The 19802-nt window shown below is 38.3% G+C and overlaps 1 protein-coding gene across 5 annotated transcripts in view; it reads left to right on the top strand.

The window, feature by feature from the left end:
• Window positions 1–19802, top strand: part of TPK1 (thiamin pyrophosphokinase 1) — a 391781-nt gene that overhangs the window by 212509 nt on the left and 159470 nt on the right. For all 5 annotated transcript variants that reach the window (XM_063708824.1, XM_063708825.1, XM_063708823.1 and 2 more), the window contains exon 6: window positions 6686–6781. In XM_063708824.1, coding sequence (XP_063564894.1) covers window positions 6686–6781 — 96 coding nt within the window. The remainder of the gene's footprint in view (window positions 1–6685; window positions 6782–19802) is intronic.

Genomic DNA, 19802 nt, shown 5'->3' with positions numbered 1-19802 from the left:
AAATTGGCCAAAAAACAATGGGGCTACAGGCCCTATGCAAGTCTAAAATCCAATAAGGCAGTCATTAAACCTTAAAGTTCCAAAATGATCTACTTTGACCCTATGTCTCATGTCCCGGTCATGCTGATGCAAGAGGTCAGTTCTCACAGCCTTGGGCAGCTCCACCCCTGTGGCTTTGCAGGGTACAGACTAGCCTCACTCTTGGCTGCTTTCACAGGCTGGCATTGAGTGCTTGCAGCTTTTCCAGGTGCAAGTGCAAGCTGTTGCTGGGTCTACCATTCTGGGGTATAGAGGATGGTGGCCCTCATTTCACGGCTCTACTAGGCAGTGCCCCAGTCAGGACTCTGTGTGTGGGCTCTGACTCCACATTTCCCCTCTGCACTGCCCTAGCAGAGGTTCTCCATGAGGGCTCTGCCCCTGTAGCAAACTTCTGCCTGGACATTCAGGCATTTCTATACATCTTCTGAAATCTTGGTTAGAGGTTCCCAAACCTCACTTCTTGACTTCTGTGCACTTTCAGGCCCAACACCATGAGTAAGCTGCCAAGGCTTGGGGCTTGGACCCTCTGAGGCAATGGCCCGAGCTTTATCGTGTTCCCTTTTAGCCACAGCTGGGACTGAAGAAGCTAGGATACACGCACGATATCCCGAGGCTGCACAGAGCAGGGTAACCCTGGGCGCAGCGCATGAAACAATTTTTTTCCTCCTAGGCCACTGGGCCTGTGTTGGGAGGGGCTGCTGTGAAGGTCTCTGACATTCCCTGGAGATATTTTCCTCATTGTCTTTGGATTAACATTCCATTCTTTGTTACTTATGCAAATTTCTGCAGCGACTTGAATTTCTCCTCCAGAAAATGTGTTTCTCTTTTCTATCGCATCATCAGGCTGTGAATTTTCCAAATTTTTATGCTCTGCTTACTCTTCAATGCTTTGATGCTTAGAAGTTTCTTCTGCCAGATATCCTAAGTCATCTCTCTTGAGATGACTTACGTTCAAAGTTCCACATATTTCTATGACAGGGGCAAAATGCCGCCAGTCTCTTTGCTAAAGCATAGCAAGAGTCACCTTTGCTCCAGTTCCCAAGAAGTTCCTCATCTCCATCTGAGACCACCTCAGCCTGGACTACATTGTCCATATCACTATCAGCATTTTGGTCAAAGCCATTCAACAAGTCTTTAGGAAGTTCTAAACTTCCCCACATCTTCCTGTCTTCTTAACCCTCCAAGTCTCTAGGAAGTTCTAAACTTTCACACACTTCCCTGTTTTCTGAGTCCTCCAAATGGTTCCAACCTCTGTCTGTTACCCAGTTCCAAACTTGCTTCTTCATTTTCAGGCATATTTACAGCAGCACCCTTCTCCTGGTACTTACTGTATTATTGTTCTCACGCTGCTATGAAGAAATACCAAAGTCTGGGTAATTTATAAAGGAAGGAGCTTTAATTGACTCACAGTTTTGTGTTGCTGGGGAGGCCTCAGGAAACTTAGAATCATAGCAGATGGCAAAGGATAGACAGGAACTTTCTTCATAGGGAGGCGAGATGGAGTAAGTGCAAGCAGGGGAAATGTCAGATGCTTATAAAACCATCAGATCTCATGAGAGTCACTCAGTATCATGAGAACAGAATGGAGGAAACTGCTCCCAAGATTCAATAACTTCCCACCTGGTCCCTCCCACAATACTTGGGGATTATGGGAACTGCAATTCAAGATGAGGACACAGCCAAGCCATATCAGAAATGTTTAAGATATGTACAAGTATAAAAAATAATAAACCAAATACTTTTGTAACCACAACCCAACTTAGTAAATGCTACCTATACAGTTCAAGACTTCTGTGGCCCTTTCTTATGGTTAAATCTAAAAATTTTTGTTCTCTTACATTTCTTAATACTTTAACAAAAGCAACACTAAATCCTATGTAAAGGTAATAAGCATGTTTTTACATTGTGTATATATATGCAGTTATACTGCCTGTGTGATTCTGTAACTCATGAATGTATCATACATTTATTCTTCTATTATTTTTGTTGTTGTTCATTCATTTTTGTCATAGAATAACCCAGTGTTTAAATACGCCACAAGTTTTTTTGTTAATGTAAGGTACGACAAGTGTATATCAGTGATTTTTATTTGGGCTTATCTGATTACTAGTGAAAATCAACATCCTTTCATGTGTATTGGCTTTTTCTGTTTTGCTAGTCTTTAACTTGCCTATTAAAATATTTTGTGTATTTGCTTTCATGGCTCACTGCAGCCTCGACCTCCTGGGCCCAAGCAATTCTCCCAGCTCAGCCTCCCAAAGTGTGCACCATCATGTTTGGCTAATTTTTTTGTAGTGATGGGCTTTTGCTGTGTTACCGAGGCTTGTCTTAATTTTCTGCACTCAAGCAATCCTACAGGTCTATTGGCTTTTTCATGTGTATTGGTGATATGGTTTGACTGTGTCCCCACCAAAATCTCATTTGGAATTCTCACAGGTTGTGGGAGGGACCTGGTGGGAGGTAATTAAATCATGGGGGGCAGGTCTTTCTTGTGCTGTTCTCGTGATAGTGAATAAGTCTCATGAAATCTGATGGTTTTAAAAAGGGGAGTTTTCCTGAACAAGCTCTCTTTGCCTGCTGCCATCCACGTAGGATGTGGCTTGGTCCTCCTTTCCTTCTGCCATGATTATGAAGCCTCCCCAGCCACGTGGAACTGTAACTCCCATTAAATCTATTTCTTTTGTAAATTGCCCAGTCTTGGGTATGTCTTTATCAGCAGCATGAAAATGGATTAATACAATTGGCTTTTTCAGGTTTGCTGTTCTTTAACTTGCCTATTAAAATATTTTGCCTGTTTTTCCATCCAGTTATTCATTCTTTATAGATTTTTACAAATTCTTTATGTATTCTGGATAGTAACCTTTTGTTTTTAGTTATGTTCGTGGAAAATACCTTCTTTCATTTTGAAGCTTTCTTTTTTTACTTTATGCATATTGTTTATTGATGAAAGAAAGGTCTTAGTTAAAAGTAGCTGACTTTATCAGTTCTTTCTCTTCAGATTTATATTTATTTTCGCACCTTGTTTAAAATACTACCTACTGCAATCACTTTCTTTTCCGTTTTTTTTTGTAAATGTTTGGAGACTTTGCTAGTACGTTTTCAAATATGCATCTGTATATATTTCTGTCTTCCCAATTTTGTTCAGGTATCTATTTACCAACCATATGGCACAAAGAACACTTTCTTTGTGCCAGTCACTGTTCTAGTTCCTAGAAGACAGCTGTGAATCACACAAGCAAATACCTATGCTTCCGTGGTGCTAATATTCTACTGTTTCATTTTGCCAGTACCCTGTTGTGTTAATTACTTTGTATATCTGAATATCCCGAAAGGCAAGTTCAACTACCGTGTCCTTTTTTTTTTGCGTTTGCTTTTTTTTTGGTCCCTTATTCTTTCATGTAAATCATAATCGTTTGTTTGAGTTCCACGAAAAATATCATTGACTCAATAGATAACTTTTCTTATCTTTCTGTCCCTGTGAGTCTTTGATACTCTTTCCATGTATATGTGAAAAATTATATTTTAAGACTAATTAGCCAGGTGTGGTGGCTCACATCTATAATCCCAGCACTGTGGGGGGCCGAGGCTGTAGGATTGCTTGAGCCCAGGGATTTGAGACCAGCCTGGGTAACATGGCAAAACCCCATCACAAATTAGCTGAGCATGGTGGTGCACGCCTGTAGTCCCAGCTACTTGGGAGGCTGAGATGGGAGAATTGCTTGAGTCCAGAAGGTGAAGGCTGCAGCGAGCTGTGATTGTGCCATTGCACTCCATCCTGTAGGACAGAGGGAGACCCTGTCTCAAAAAGAAAAAACCAAAAAAGCAAAAGTATAGTCTGAAAAATGGAGCCACTTATTGGTTCATAACATCATACATTGTATCCTAAAAACAATATATTTTATGTAACTGAGAAAAAAAATCAAAAATAGAAGTAGTTGAAACAAAAATTCCCACTCACTGGCATCATAAGTCTATGTTTTGTACATTTCTATTAGGAAACTAACATTACAAACAACTTATTAGAAAGTCATATACTTTCTTACTTTGCTAAATTTCATGGCTTTAATATCTTCTCAGTCCTTAGTGAATATGAGGGTTGTCTTTTTTTTTTAAGAAAATATCGTATCAGTGGAATTTTTCACAGCACCTCAGTGCTTCTGATGCTAGGAAATTGGGCTTTATTCTGTATAAAAATAATCATAAGTATTAATATATAGTAGGTGAGTATTGCTTGATACCTTATAGTATTTCTACATTATTCCTTGTTTGCAGGATCTTGGTAGTTTCTCATCTTTACCTTTCTGTTTCTCCTCTCTTAGATCTTAATATGTTAACCTAAGACCCAGAAAACAGTGAACACATCCTTAGTTGGCCACAGTCCTGTTATTGCACTTTGGTTAAGATTTTGTTTTTCAGGTCTCCTTTCTAACTGTTGGACGCTGCCCTGTTATTAGAGCAATTTCCACTTCTAGTGAGTTCATTCTCAGTCTGTAATGAGATTAGAACCATTTCAACTTGTGAATGGCTGCTGTTTAGCAGTTAAACACCTTCAACGAGTTTAATAGACATTCTTGGTTTAGATTCAGTCTGATTTTCTCAGTGTTAATAATCTCTCTCCATGTCCTGAGCCAAGCATTTCTATGTGTTTATTGTAAATGATGAGGTAAAGTAAGATATTCCCGCCTTGCTCATATGTTTCAAGTAGCTTTTCTTTTTATAGTATCCTTCTTGTGAAACTAACTCTAGAGATGTTATATGACATTTTTCAATCAGCTATCTCAGAACTTGTTTTACTTTGTGAGAGTAAAGAAATAGGATTTCTACTCATGGCTTTGCTGCTAATTACTACCTAGCTGTCCGGTTGTCAGCCAGTCAATTTTTACCTCTCATTTTTATTTTCTTAATCTACAAAATGTTGCGGTAGTACTAGATAGATTACTTCCTAGGTTTTGTTTAACTGTCATTTTCCCCATGGCTTTCTATGTGGATTCTGTGAAGGTAGATAGTGATCTATTAATCATCCATTATGTTGTAGTTTCTATTTGCCATTTAAATTTTATTTCCTTTTTGGTGAGTATGTCTATTGTTAGCATTTAAAAGAGGAAGACAACTTTCGTTGTCCTTTATGGTATATTTAGCAATAAGATACTGCACGATTGTACCCCCTGGCCAGTGTACATTTTTATAAGTGTATTTGTAAAAATCCATTTTCTTCCTCAAGAATATTATTTAAACATTTATTGAACATTTACTATGCCACAAACTGGTGCCTGGCACTGGAAACAATAATGAATGAACCTGCCCTTGAGGAACTTTCAGTGTAATGATTTTTGGTTTGGTGGCAATCTGTTCTGTTCAACCATGCTAATATTCCTGTATCCCCTGCCATATGCTGCTATCTTCCTTTTTAGGAGTGTTAACCTGAGAAGGGTCACTTCTTTATGTCCTTGCTTGGTGATTATAGTAAATGTCAATGTTCTTTTAGGGTCAAGAAAGTATATGTCGATGATCTTGTAAAGATGACATATACATCTTTTAAAGCATAATATATTTATGAATGATGAGAAATTAATTTTTTCATTGGTCACTATATTGTAGGACAGTCATAAATGAATGAAGCACAGGTTGAGCTTGACACATTTAAAGAGACCTTGAAGTAAAAGAAGAACCTTTAAATCTACCGAGAATGGTTCTTAGAATAATTTAAGAGGCAGTATGGGTGTTTTGTATCCTTGAAAACTCTTTGAATGGCAACTTTATATACTAGATTATATTTAACTTTCCCTTACTCAGCTGTTTGTCAGAGTCCAAGAATTGTTTTATTCCTGAATTAAGAAGTCTGAAGTCCCATCGTGCTCACTTTTATGTACCTTTGCCTCTGTATGACATTGGAGGAAAAGGTGTCATTTCAAAAATATGGTCTCTTTAGCCATCCAAGTTCACTAGTGCCAACAAACTGGCACTTTTGTGGCTTCATACTTATAAATATATTTCAATGTTTTTCACTGGGTAAGTTATCTTGTAGAGAAGGCAAAGAACTTATAAATTCATTTCATGATGTCCAAAAGATAATCCAGGAGACATATTTACACAGGCATAGCTCCTTGTTCTGTGTCTCACAAGGGAGAAAGAGGCTTTTATCAAATAATATTATAGGACAGCTGTCTTGGTTTTACTTAAAATGTAAACTTTTATTATTACTTCAATATTCAGATTAGTTTTTTCATTGATGTAAACTTGTCATTTCTGCTTAAAGAACTTCAAAGTTTCATCAAAATAGTTTCATTTTAATTTCAGGTAGTTGAGAATATAATTTATTATACATGTATCAAAGTCCTTATGTTAATCGTGAATGTCATCACATAAGTATTTTTTAAAGACCCATTAATGTAGTATAATCTATACTTTCTTAAATAAAACGATTGTCATAATCAGTCCATTATTGTAACACTCTAATACCATTCCTGAAATGTCCCATGATGTGAAATAAAAAAGATAATGATAATGATTCTAATGATACGGGAATAGTAAAGGCATAATAGGATATGTCTATTGATACCTTATCTTTACTTTTGTAACTCTTGATCTTGTTCATAAAGGTGAATTTACTACTTATTCTTACCTTTTCTTTTACTTTAATACATAGGGATGTGAGCTCATTTCAACTCCTGATCAAGACCACACTGACTTTACTAAGTGCCTTAAAATGCTCCAAAAGAAGATAGAAGAAAAAGACTTAAAGGTAATGTATACATGTATTTGGTGGTTATTCCAAGGATGTGAAAAAAATTTGTGTTTATTTTTTCACTCAGCTGAAATGGATATTTACTTTTGTGCTGTTTTTTTTTTTTTTTTAAATTGCTGTCAGGTTTTTTTTCCCCCTGTATAGCAGTTAAGTCTGCACTTAGCTGCCAAAACATTAACATGTGCACTTAAACCAGGGGACACAAATGTAAACATCTTACAGTGGCACGGTAATAAAATGGGTGAACTGGACCGTGTGTCAAGTAATCAAAACTGGGAACTCATTCTTGCCTGAAAGCAACTAGCTACTATTCTTCTCTAGTTGATTGTTGCCATGAAGAGCTATATGTATTTTTGGACTGTGTCTATTTACATATTATATAGGCAAAACAAATATGGCCTTGATTTGGCCCCTGGGCTATCATTGCAAATTTTTATTTAAACGAATATCAGCTTTTTTTAAGCCAGAGAAGAGTCTACTGCTTTGCATACTGTGCTCTTTAAGGTATTCAATACTGATTTTCACCTAGCATCCAAATGTTTAATTGCATTAATTAGTACACCAGTTTACACTTTATTGTTTGATACCTGTTGAAGTGGTATGCAAAGTTTCTTAAGACTGTGTTTAATGAACAGCTACAAAATTAAACCTGAAGTAATGAATGACAATTGACCTTTTTTTCCCCCACTAGCAGGGGCAATAAGTTTTAAGCTGAGATGAATGATCAGTTGTGTAATTTTAAAACAAGAAAAGTAGGAAAACACCCTTGTATATTAGAACGATTTTGATAGTACAAGTAACAGAAAACACATGTCAACCTGCTCTCAATAACCAAGTGATATAGGGCAGTCTTGAGACAGAGCTTCATCAGAACTCATGCCCTTTTTCTTTTATTTATCTTGGCTTCACTTTGTAGGTTTTGTCTTCACACTAGCTTCCTTGATTGTCTCCAACTGCCACCTGCAGTAACATTTTACCCTTCACATGTAGGGGGATTAAGACATAGAGCTGGCGAGATACATCACTTCCCACCATCATTGGACTTAACCCTTAAGATCTCTCCATTAAACCACTCTTGCTTTTGGCAAAGGAGAACGAGAGAATCCTGATTGTCTTGGGCTGGAGCCAGGTGTGGGATCAATCCATGTGGCTTATATATTCAAACTACTTGGCTGATACATATTTGGCAGGATGGGATAGATATCAGAGTGGCAGCTCTAACAAAAATTTACTCTCTAGCAAAAGTTTGTTAAAGATACACTAGCATATATTTACTAAGTTGCAGTAAGTAGTAAATTCTTTTCTCCCTTTGAAATAAAACCTTGCTAACTATCACAATTGACAAGTAGCTCAATCTGCGAACTCAAACAAAAATAAATGAGTGAACGTTTCTCATCTCTGATGTAGCTTTGCTGATCTATATCAAATGTATTGTGCTATTTCCAGCAGTAAATTGATATAATTAAATATTTGTTTAATGAAAGTAGAAAACAGCAAATTGAGAGTTATTTATTTCATCCAGATATCACTGGTTTGGTGTTTCTCTGGAAAAACAGTGTAAATATTCACAGCTGTCTTTTGTTTTTCCCATCACCTCCACTGACATGATTAAAAGCTAAGATGCAATTATGTGAGTCTAATGAGTTGTGTCTAATCGATAGTATCAGTAATACAGTATTCTGTTGTTGAGCCTTGAAACAAATCATCATATCTTAAACTCAACAAGGCCCAAATCTAGAGAGAGCCCCAAACTGAGAGAGGAGGGTATGATCTGCAAACAAGTCTGACGATCTTGGCCAATCTGGTGGGGAGTCTCGAAGCAAGAGTTAGAGGACCCCTGCATTGGGCAGAAATAGCAACAACCTTGTACTCCAACTGTGCTTAGTCACAGACTAGAGGGTGCTCATGAGGAGGGTGGACTTGGCTTAGAGGTTGCCAGGAAGAGTACAGACTTGGTGGCTGTGATGTGCTGCCTCCTGAAGGGGTTGCAGTGGGGGCTGATGACGGATGACTGGCCTCCACACAGCCTAACAGTGAGTTCTTTTTTGAAGAGCAATGCAGTGGTACACCGCCTGTGCTGTCTGAGGCCCCAACATGCTTTGGACCCAATGTGTTTTCCAGCCCCATCCTACACCAGTGTTTCTCCTTGTTCTTAAACTATGCCGCATTTTCTCCTCTCTCCTACTTTAACGTGTTTTTATGTATGTTGCCCCCTCTGCTTGGAATCTTATTTTTCCTTTTCTTTGTCTAGACCATGCATGCTAGAGGGCTTCTTTTTCTTTCTTTTCTTTCAGGTCTGATACATTTATTTATTTTTATATATTTTTTATTTCAGTGGGTTTTGGGGTACATGTGGTTTTTGGTTACGTGGATGAATTGTACATTATTGAAGTCCGAGAGTTGAGTGCACCTGTTACCCCAGTGTAGTGTACATTGTACCCAATAGGTAGTTTTTCATCCCTCAACCGCCTCCCACCCTCTCCTCTTCTGAGTCTTCAGTGTCCATTGTATCACTATGCCTTTGCACACCCTTAGGTTAGCTCCCACTTATAAGTGAAAAAATGCAGTATTTGGTTTTCCATTTCTGAGTTACTTCACTTAGAATAGTGGGCATGGCAGTTTGACTGGCTGTCCTTAACTATCACTCTAGGTTAGGTTTAGCTACTCTACATTTCCATATCCTCCTTTATTTTTTCTTTAGGGTATTCTGAACAATTTTGATCATTTTACTAATTATTTCTAATTGTTTGCCTAAAGTCATTCTTGCCAGCTTGACTGTACAGCCCATGAAGCTGAGCTCAGGTTTGCTTGTTCATAACTTGACAGCAGTACTTTGCATATAAGAAGTATTCCTTGAAAGTTTGGTACATTTTATGCACTACAAGAACACACAGGAGAGTGGAACATAACACAGTTAGGAGAAGGCTTTTTAGAGAAGGCTGAGACATAGTAAGCAAATAGGAGGTAGACAGTGCATTAGTCCATTTCGCATTGCTATAAAGGAATACCTGAGGCTGGGTAATTTATAAAGGTAAGAGTTGTATTTGGTGTATGCTTATGCTGGCTGTACGAGCATGGCATCAGAACCTATTTGGCTTCTCATGACCCCTCAGGAAGCTTTTAGTCATGGCAAAAGGTGAAGGGGCAGCAGGCCTGTCACATGGCAAGAAGGGAGCGAGAAAGATGACAGGCTCTTCGTAAGAACCAGTTCTCTTGGCCCAGCATGGTGGCTCACACCTATAATCCCAGCACTTTGGGAGGTTGTGGTGGGCAGATCACGAGGTCAGGAGATCGAGACCATCCTGGCTAACATGGTGAAACCCCGTCTCTACTAAAAATAAAAAAATTAGCTGGGGTGATGGCAAACACCTGTAGTCCCAGCTACTTGGGAGGCTGAGGAGGGAGAATCACTTGAACCCAGGAGGCAGAGTGCCGGGTCCAACCCGCAGACCCTGACCCAGCAACAGATGAAAGACATACACTGACACAGATATTTTGCCTGTCAGTGGGGTTAAGGGGCTCTGCTGCCTGAGTCTGCAGCTTTCGCCTCCATAAGATGGCAAAGTTCGCGTTTATTTAGTACAAATTAAATGACAAAGTTCTCAAGTAAACACCACTAGAGGGTAATTAACATTGTTGATCTCCTGAGTAGAGAGCAGTCAGGAGCCCCCAGATGATCAAAGGTTGGTCTTAGGACCACATGAATAAAAAAGCTATTTAGATAAACTCCTTTACATTCCTATGTATCTTTGCCCTAAGCTTTTAAGAGAATTCAGTTGCCTTCAGCCAAATCCTTCACTGAAGCTATGCAAACCCGCTGGCCTTCCAAGAAGGTTTGTGTCTGTTTCCTATAACTTTATAACTTCTCCCACCACCCTGACCGATCCCCTATAGTAGAGGTTACAGTGAGCTGAGATCGCACCACTGCCCTCCAGCCTGGGTGACAGAGCAAGACTCCGCCTCAAAAAAAAAAAAAAAAAAAAAAAAAAAAAGAACCAGTTCTCTTGTGAACTAATAGAGTGAGAACTTACTCATTAGCACAAAGGTGGCAGTAAGCTATTCATGAGGGATCCACCCCCGTGACCCAAACACCTCCCACCAGGCTCCACTGCAGAAATTGGGGATCACATTTCAACATGAGATTTGGAGGGGACAAACATCCAGACTATATCAGACAGCAAAGGGGAGAAGAGTGTTTCAGGAAGTACTGTAGTGCACACAGAGTGTGTATAGCACTTTGTAGGAGTGGGCACAACTCCTATCTCCATCCTCGTAGGGTCCTGACTGGGCCTTGAGAATTAAATTGGCCTGAGATAGATTAACAAGAACAAAGCATAAAATTTTATTTCATACAAATTTTACATGGCATGGGAGCCCACATAAAGAAGTGAAGACCTAGAGAAGTACTTAAAGCCTGTTGCTTTATATACTAGATTGGACAAAGAATAGTACGTTGTGAAGAAGCATTTAACTTACGTGCAGAGGCTTGAAAGATAAGAGTTATTTTATTGCATTTTTTATTTTTTATTTTTTTATACTTTAAGTTCTAGGGTACGTGTGCACAATGTGCAGGTTTGTTACATATGTATACTTGTGCCATGTTGGTGCACTGCACCCATTAACTCGTCATTTACATTAGGTATATCTCCTAATGCTATCCCTCCCCACTACCCCCACCCCACGACAGGCCCCGGTGTGTGGTGTTCCCCACCCTGTGTCCAAGTGTTCTCATTGTTCAATTCCCACCTATCAGTAAGAACATGCAGTGTTTGGTTTTCTGTCCTTGGGATAGTTTGCTCAGAATGATGGTTTCCAGCTTTATCCGTGTCCCTAGAAAGGACATGAACTCATCCTTTTCTATGGCTGCATAGTATTCCATGGTGTATATGTGCCACATTTTCTTAATCTAGTCTATCACTGATGGACATTTGGGTTGGTTCCAAGTCTTTGCTATTGTGAATAGTGCCACAATAAACATACGTGTGCATGTGTCTTGATAGCAACATGATTTATAATCCTTTATACTCAGTAATGGGATGACTGGGTCAAATGGTATTTCTAGTTCTAGATTCTTGAGGAATCGCCACACTGACTTCCACAATGGTTGAACTAGTTTACAGTCCCACCAATAGTGTAAAGGTGTTCCTATTTCTCCACATCCTCTCCAGTACCTGTTGATTCCTGACTTTTTAATGATTGCCATTCTAACTGGTGTGAGATGGTCTCTCATTGTGGTCTTGATTTGCATTTCTCTGATGGCCAGTGATGATGAGCATTTTTTCATGTGTCTGTTAGCTGCATAAATGTCTTCTTTTGAGAAGTGTCTGTTCATATCCTTTGCCCACTTGTTGATGGGTTGTTTGATTTTTTTCTTGTAAATTTGTTTAAGTTCTTTGTAGATTCTGGATATTAGCCCTTTGTCAGATGGGTAGATTGCAAAAATTTTCTGCCATTCTGTAGGTTGCCTGTTCACTCTGATGGTAGTTTCTTTTGCTGTGCAGAAGCTCTTTAATTAGATCCCATTTGTCAATTTTGGCTTTTGTTGCCATTGCTTTTGGTGTTTTAGACATGAAGTCCTTGCCCATGCCTATGTCCTGAATGGTAATGCCTAGGTTTTCTTCTAGGGTTTTTATGGTTTTAGGTCTGACATTTAAGTCTTTAATCCATCTTGAATTAATTTTTGTATAAGGTGTAAGGAAGGGATCCAGTTTCAGCTTTCTACATATGGCTAGCCAGTTTTCCTAGCAGCATTTATTAAATAGGAAATCCTTTCCCTGTTGCTTGTTTTTGTCAGGTTTATCAAAGATCAGATGGTTGTAGATGTGTGGTATTATTTCTGAGGGCTCTGTTCTGTTCCATTGATCTATATCTCTGTTTTGGTACCAGTACCATGCTGTTTTCATTATTGTAGCCTTGTAGTGTAGTTTGAAGTCAGGTAGCATGATGCCTCCAGCTTTGTTCTTTTGGCTTAGGATTGTCTTGGCAGTGCAGGCTCTTTTTTGGTTCCATATGAACTTTAAAGTAGTTTTTTCCAATTCTGTGAAGAAAGTCATTGGTAGCTTGATGGGGATGGCATTGAATCTACAAATTACCTTGGACAGTATGGCCATTTTCACGATATTGATTCTTCCTATCCATGAGCATGGAATGTTGTTCCATTTGTTTGTGTCCTCTTTTATTTCGTTGAGCAGTGGTTTGTAGTTCTCCTTGAAGAAGTCCTTCACATCCCTTGTAAGTTGGATTCCTAGGTATTTTATTTTCTTTGAAGCAATTATGAATGGGAGTTCACACGTGATTTGGCTCTCTGTCTGTTATTGGTGTATAGGAATGCTTGTGATTTTTGCACATTGATTTTGTATCCTGAGACTTTGCTGAAGTTGCTTATCAGCTTAAGGAGATTTTGGGCTGAGATGATGGGGTTTTCTAAATATACAATCATGTCATCTGCAAAAAGGGACAATTTGACTTCCTCTTTTCCTAATTGAATACCTTTTATTCCTTTCTCCTGCCTAATTGCCCTGGCCAGAACTTCCAACACTATGTTGACTAGGAGTGGTGAGAGAAGGCATCCATGTCTTGTGCCAGTTTTCAAAGGGAATGATTCCAGTGTTTGCCCATTCAGTGTGATATTGGCTGTGGGTTTGTCATAAATAGCTCTTATTATTTTGAGATATGTCCCATCAATACCTAATTTATTGAGAGTTTTTAGCATGAAGGGCTGTTGAATTTTGTCAAAGGCCTTTTCTGCATCTATTGAGATAATCATGTGGTTTTTGTCTTTGGTTCTGTTTATATGATGGCTTATGTTTATTGATTTGCATATGTTGAACCAGCCTTGCATCCCAGGGATGAAGCCAACTTGATCATGGTGGATAAGCTTTGTGATGTGCTGCTGGATTCAGTTTGCCAATATTTTATTGAGGATTTTTGCATCAATGTTCATCAGGGAGATTGGTCTAAAATTATCTTTTTTTTGTTGTGTCTCTGCCAGGCTTTGGTATCAGGATGATGCTGGCCTCATAAAATGAGTTAGGGAGGATTCCCTCTTTTTCTATTGATTGGAATAGTTTCAGAAGGAATGGTACTAGCTCCTCTTTGTGCCTCTGGTAGAAATTGGCTGTGAATACATCTGGTCCTGGACTTTTTTTGGTTGGTAGGCTCTTAATTATTGCCTCAATTTCAGAGCCTGTTATTGGTCTATTCAGGGATTCAACTTCTTCATAGTTTAGTCTTGGGAGTGTGTATGTGTCCAGGAATTTATCCATTTCTTCTAGATTTTCTAGTTTATTTGCGTAGAGGTGTTTATAGTATTCTCTGATGGCAGTTTGTATTTCTGTGGGATCGGTGGTGATATCCCCTTTATCATTTTTTATTGCCTCTATTTGACTCTTCTCTCTTTTCTTCTTTATTAGTCTTGCTAGTGGTCTATCAATTTTGTCCATCTTTTCAAAAAACCAGCTCCTGCATTCATTGATTTTTTGAAGGGTTTTTTGTGTCTCTATTTCCTTCAGTTCTGCTCTGATCTTAGTTATTTCTTGCCTTCTGCTAGCTTTTGAATGTGTTTACTCTTGCTTGTCTAGATCTTTTAATTGTGATGTTAGGGTGTCAATTTTAGATCTTTCTTGCTTTCTGTGAAGCTTGTGCATGCGTCATGTACTTCTCGTGCCATGGTTTTCAGCTCCATCAGGTCATTTAAGGTCTTCTCTACACTGTTTATTCTAGTTAGCCATTCGTCCAATCTTTTTTCAAGGTTTTTAGCTTCTTTGCGATGGGTTCGAACATCCTCCTTTAGCTCAGAGAAGTTTATTATTACCCATCTTCTAAAGCCTTCTTCTCTTAACTCGTCAAAGTCATTCTCCATCCAGCTTTGTTCTGTTGCTGGCGAGGAGCTGCATTCCTTTGGAGGAGAAGAGGCGCTCTGATTTTTAGAATTTTCAGCTTTTCTGTTCTGGTTTCTCTCCATCCTTGTGGTTTTGTCTACCTTTGGTCTTTGATGATGGTGACGTACAGATGGGGTTTTGGTGTGGCTGTCCTTTCTGTTTGTTATTTTTCCTTCTAACAGTCAGTACCCTCAGCTGCAGGTCTGTTGGCGTTTGCTGGAGGCCCACTCCAGACCCTTTTTGCCTAGGTACCACCAGCAAAGGCTGCAGAGCCGCCAATATTACAGAACGGCAAATGTTGCTGCCTCATGATTCTTCTGGAAGCTTCGTCTCAGAGGGGCACTGGGCCATATGAGGTGTCAGTCAGCCCCTACTGGGAGGTGCCTCCTAGTTAGGCGATTGGGGGGTCAGGAACCCACTTGAGGAGGCAGTCTGTCCATTCTCAGATCTCAAACTCCATCCTGGGAGAACCACTACTCTCTTCAAAGCTGTCAGACAGGGTTTTTTAAGTCTGGAGAAGTTTTTGCTGCCTTTTGTTCAGCTATGCCCTGCCCCCAGAGGTGGAGTTTACAGAGGCAGGCAGGCCTCCTTGAGCTGTGGTGGGCTCCACCCAGTTGGAGCTTCCAGGTCGCTTTGTTTACCTACTCAAGCCTCAGCAATGGCGGGTGCCCTCTGCTGACCCCCACCCAGCCTCGCTGCCACCTTCCAGTTCAATCTCAGACTGCTGTGGGCGTAGGACCCTCTGAGCCATGCATGGTATATAATCTCCTGGTGTGCCGTTTGCTAAGACCGTTGGAAAAGCGCAGTATTAGGGTGGGAGTGACTGATTTTCCAGGTGCCGTCTATCACGGCTTCCCTTGGCTAGGAAAGGTAATTCCCCGACCTCTTGCACTTCCCGGGTGAGGTAATGCCTCGCCCTGCTTTGGCTCACGGTCCGTGGGCTGCACCCATTGTCCTGCACCCACTGTCCAACAAGCCCCAGTGAGATGAACCCAGTACCTCAGTTGGAAATGCAGAAATCACCCATCTTCTGCATCGCTCAGGCTGGGAGCTGTAGACTGGAGCTGTTCCTATTCGGCCATCTTGGTACCTCCCTGAAAGATAAGAGTTATTTTATAACAAGACAAGGATGCCCTCTCTCAGTGCTCCTATTCAACATAGTATTGGAAGTTGTAGGCAGGACTGTCAGGCAAGAGAAAGAAATAAAGGCTATTCAACTAGGAAGAGAGGAAGTCCAACTATCTTTGTTTGCAGATGACATGATCCTATATCTAGAAAACCCCATTGTCTCAGCCTAAAAGCTTCTTAAGCTGATAAGCAGCTTCAGCAAAGTCTCAGGATACAAAATCAATGTGCAAAAATCAGTAGCATTCCTATACACCAACAACAGGCAAGCTGAGAGCAAACCATGAATGAACTCCCCACTCATACTTGCCACAAAAAGAATAAAATACCTAGGAATACAGCTAACGAGGAAAGTGAAGGACTTCTTCAAGGAGAACTACAAACCACGGCTCTAAGAAATCAGAGATGACCCAAACAAATGGAAAAACATTCCATGCTCATGGACAGGAAGAATCAATATCATGAAAATGGCTTTAGTGCCCAAAGTAATTAATAGATTCAATGCTGTTCCCATTGAATAATTGAATAATAAAACTACCAACACATTCTTCACAAAAGTAGAAAAAAACTAATTTAAAATTCATATGGAACCAAAAAAAGAGCCCAAATAACCAAGGCAATCCTAAGCAAAAATAACAGAGCTTGGAGGTATCACGCTACCCGACTTCAAACTATACCACAGGGCTGCAGTACAAGAAAAGACAGATAGACCAATGGAGCAGTACAGAGAACCCAGAAATAAGACCACACACCTATAACCATCTGATTTTTGACAAACCTGACAAAAACAAGCAATGGGGGAAAGATTCCCTGTTTATTAAATGGTGCTGGGAGAACTGGCTAGTCATATACAGAAAACAGAAACTGGACCACTTCCTTACACCATATACAAAAGTCAACTCGAGATAGATGAAAGACTTAAATGTAACACCCAAAACTCTCAAAACTCTAGAAGAAAACCTAGGCAGTGCCATTCAGGAAATAGGCACAGGGAAAGATTTCATGATGAAGATACCAAAAGCAATTGGAACAAAAGCAAAAATTGACAAATGGTATGTAATTAAACTAAAGAGCTTCTGCACAGCAATAGAAACTATAAACAGTAAACAGACAACCTACAGAATGGGAGAAAATTTTTGCAATCTATGCATCTGATAAAGATCTAATATTCAGCATCTATAAGGAATTTAAACAGATTTACATGAGAAAAACAACCCCATTAAAAAGTGGGCAGAGTGATTATATTAAATCTGAGGAAGTGGAGTATCTGTGAGCTTCCACCTGACTTTACATTTAACTTGGAAGGTCAACACTGTATTTTATTTGATGTTATAGCAAGAGAAAAGCAACATTAGAAGGGAAAATAATACAAGATTTCCCTCCACCCATACTCCTATCTCCATATGAGATCATGAAGGCTTTTTAAAATTTCTCCTGATAATACACATAAACTGTATCAAATCTTTATATGCCTCTTCTCCATCTAATAAATCATATCAAATTATTATATATTTTGTATTTCTACTTATTAAATTATAAATATGAATTTATAATCAAAGTATATTTTATAATAGGCTTCTTACTATAAAATGTTAATTGTAATGTAAATAAAATGCAAAATAGTATTTAATATATTAAAGAACTATATGTTAGAAATTCATAGAATTTGAATTAGGTCTATCCTGATCCTAAAGGAGTTTACTATCTAGAACATGAGATTACTTTTTTTAAATTCCCCTAAATTACCTTTTTAGTTCATGTATCCATCTAATTGAAACCTAATCACCCTTAACATTTACTCTTCCACAAAAGGATTCTCTCATACCTGGGACTTTTTAAGGCTTTGCTTTCATGTTGCCACATTGTTTATCTGTGACTGAGTCATGAATAATACATTATCAGGATGCCATCTGATATGTCTGAGTCTTCAAAGGACACATATATTTTCGGATGCTGTGATACACACTTGAGATCTAAACCCTGGGATTTGGTGGAAAACATTAAAAGCTGTCTCTCTAAACATCTAAACATATAAGATGCACGTTCTTTACAATAAAGCAGAAATAAATTAAGATTATGAGGCCCTAAGAATAACAGGATGGGTCTCTTTAGGATATTTACTAGTATTATATGGCAACAGAATCAGTTACTTCAATTTTAAACATAGACTATATATTAGACAAAATCTGAGCAGAAAAGTTTCCATTAATTTCAATCTGAATGCTTTAGAGATTTAAACCAATACTAGTTTTATTTGCTAAAACCTCAATACATTTTAGCCCGCTTATATTATGCCATGTAATTTCTTAAGCAGTTTTTAAATCAAATAATGAAGGATGGTGAGTAGGTTATATGAATGAGGGCAAATGCTTATATTATATATATATACATATATATGTATATATGTATATATATGTATATATATATACATGTACACACACACATAAATGACTGAATTAAATAATACTGAAGGCCATAGGTTTATTACATATTATTCTTTTTTATTTTCTTAATAGGCTGGGCAAGTACTGAATTGTGATTTACATATTTTAAGACATTTCTGTATAATTTGATTATGTCCAAATTGAAGTTATTAACTCTTGACCATTAGGACTCTGTTAAGAATAGTCTTTCTATTTAATTTCTACATGGCATTTCTCAGATAGATACATTATCTTTATACAGCAGCAAATTCTATGAGCTTAGAATATTTTGTTTTATCTTCTAATTATCAGTATTGGATTTAGGTGTACATTACTTTTCTGTAATGGACTGGTGGATTTGTTTTATTTTCATACTAAATATGAACATTCTTCTCAATTGAAAATACAATTTAAGGCTAACTATCTGATTGGACTAATTACTCAGCAGCATAAAAAGATGTGACTCATTGGGTTGCAGGAAAAACCATGATAGTACCCCAAGAGATATCTTTCCAGGTACTCTGGTGTCTCAGTACAGCCTGCTATCATGAACTGATATCTTTGGCATGATCTAAAGGAAAATATATGTGTGTGTATGTGTAAAAATGTATTCTGAAAAGGAAAAAATCTTTATAGTGGAGAAGCCTGGCAGATACCACATTAATCAAGTGAAAAACATTAATAACATTGTTATATCATACTAGTAATGCCCTCCTACATGGATATAAGTTGAGAAGGGCACTTGTGGAGGTATTCTCTAAAATCCATAATTCCACTTTAACCTTTAATATAGTCAAAGAACTCCAAGTTGAAGAATATTCCATCAAATGCCTGACCAACATTTTTAAGGCCAACGGAGAAAGACTGAGAAATTGTTATGGCCAGAGGAGATGAAGAAGACATGACAACTAACTGCAGTATGGTAACCTGATTTCTGTTGTGTAGTGGAAAAATAGGACATTAGTGGAAAGCTGTTGAAATGTGAATAAGCTTGAAAGTTTAGTTAATAGTAGTGACCAATGTCAGTCTTAGTTGTATCCTATGTACCATGTTTAGACAAGATGTTAACACTGCTGAAAACTGGATGAAGAGTATACTCCTTGTACTATTTTTGGAACTTTTTAGCAAATCTAAAATTGTTCCAAAACACAACACTTCATTGAGAAAATATATTCACTGTTTCAAATATGCTATTACCCTAGAACAGGTGTAATCTTTTAGTGAATGGCTCACAGTAATATAGAATAAAGGCAAGTGTTTCTTAGTACTTAGGCAAAAAAAACAAAAAACAAAAAAAACAATGCCTTTTGTGGACTCTCCCACCTTTAAAATATTTCCTCAGGAAATTTTAAATTGTGAGTTTCTGATGTACATTTAGACAACTGTTTTACCTGAAAATAATGCCTGGTAGAAAATCTTAGGTAGACATTTGATGGTCTTTAAACTATGGAGACAGCCCAGATGCTCTCAACTTTCCCACTTTCCCAAAGGATAAATTTCAAAATATGGTAAGACTCTATCAAAGGTAGAACTGCCACTAGATATGTTTTTATCAGGATTAACTCTAGAAGTACTAACCTATGTATTCCT

This window comes from Gorilla gorilla, chromosome 6 (genome assembly GCF_029281585.2).
Source record: "Gorilla gorilla gorilla isolate KB3781 chromosome 6, NHGRI_mGorGor1-v2.1_pri, whole genome shotgun sequence".
Classification (NCBI taxonomy): domain Eukaryota; kingdom Metazoa; phylum Chordata; class Mammalia; order Primates; family Hominidae; genus Gorilla; species Gorilla gorilla.
This window is presented reverse-complemented; position numbering and strand designations above follow the sequence as displayed.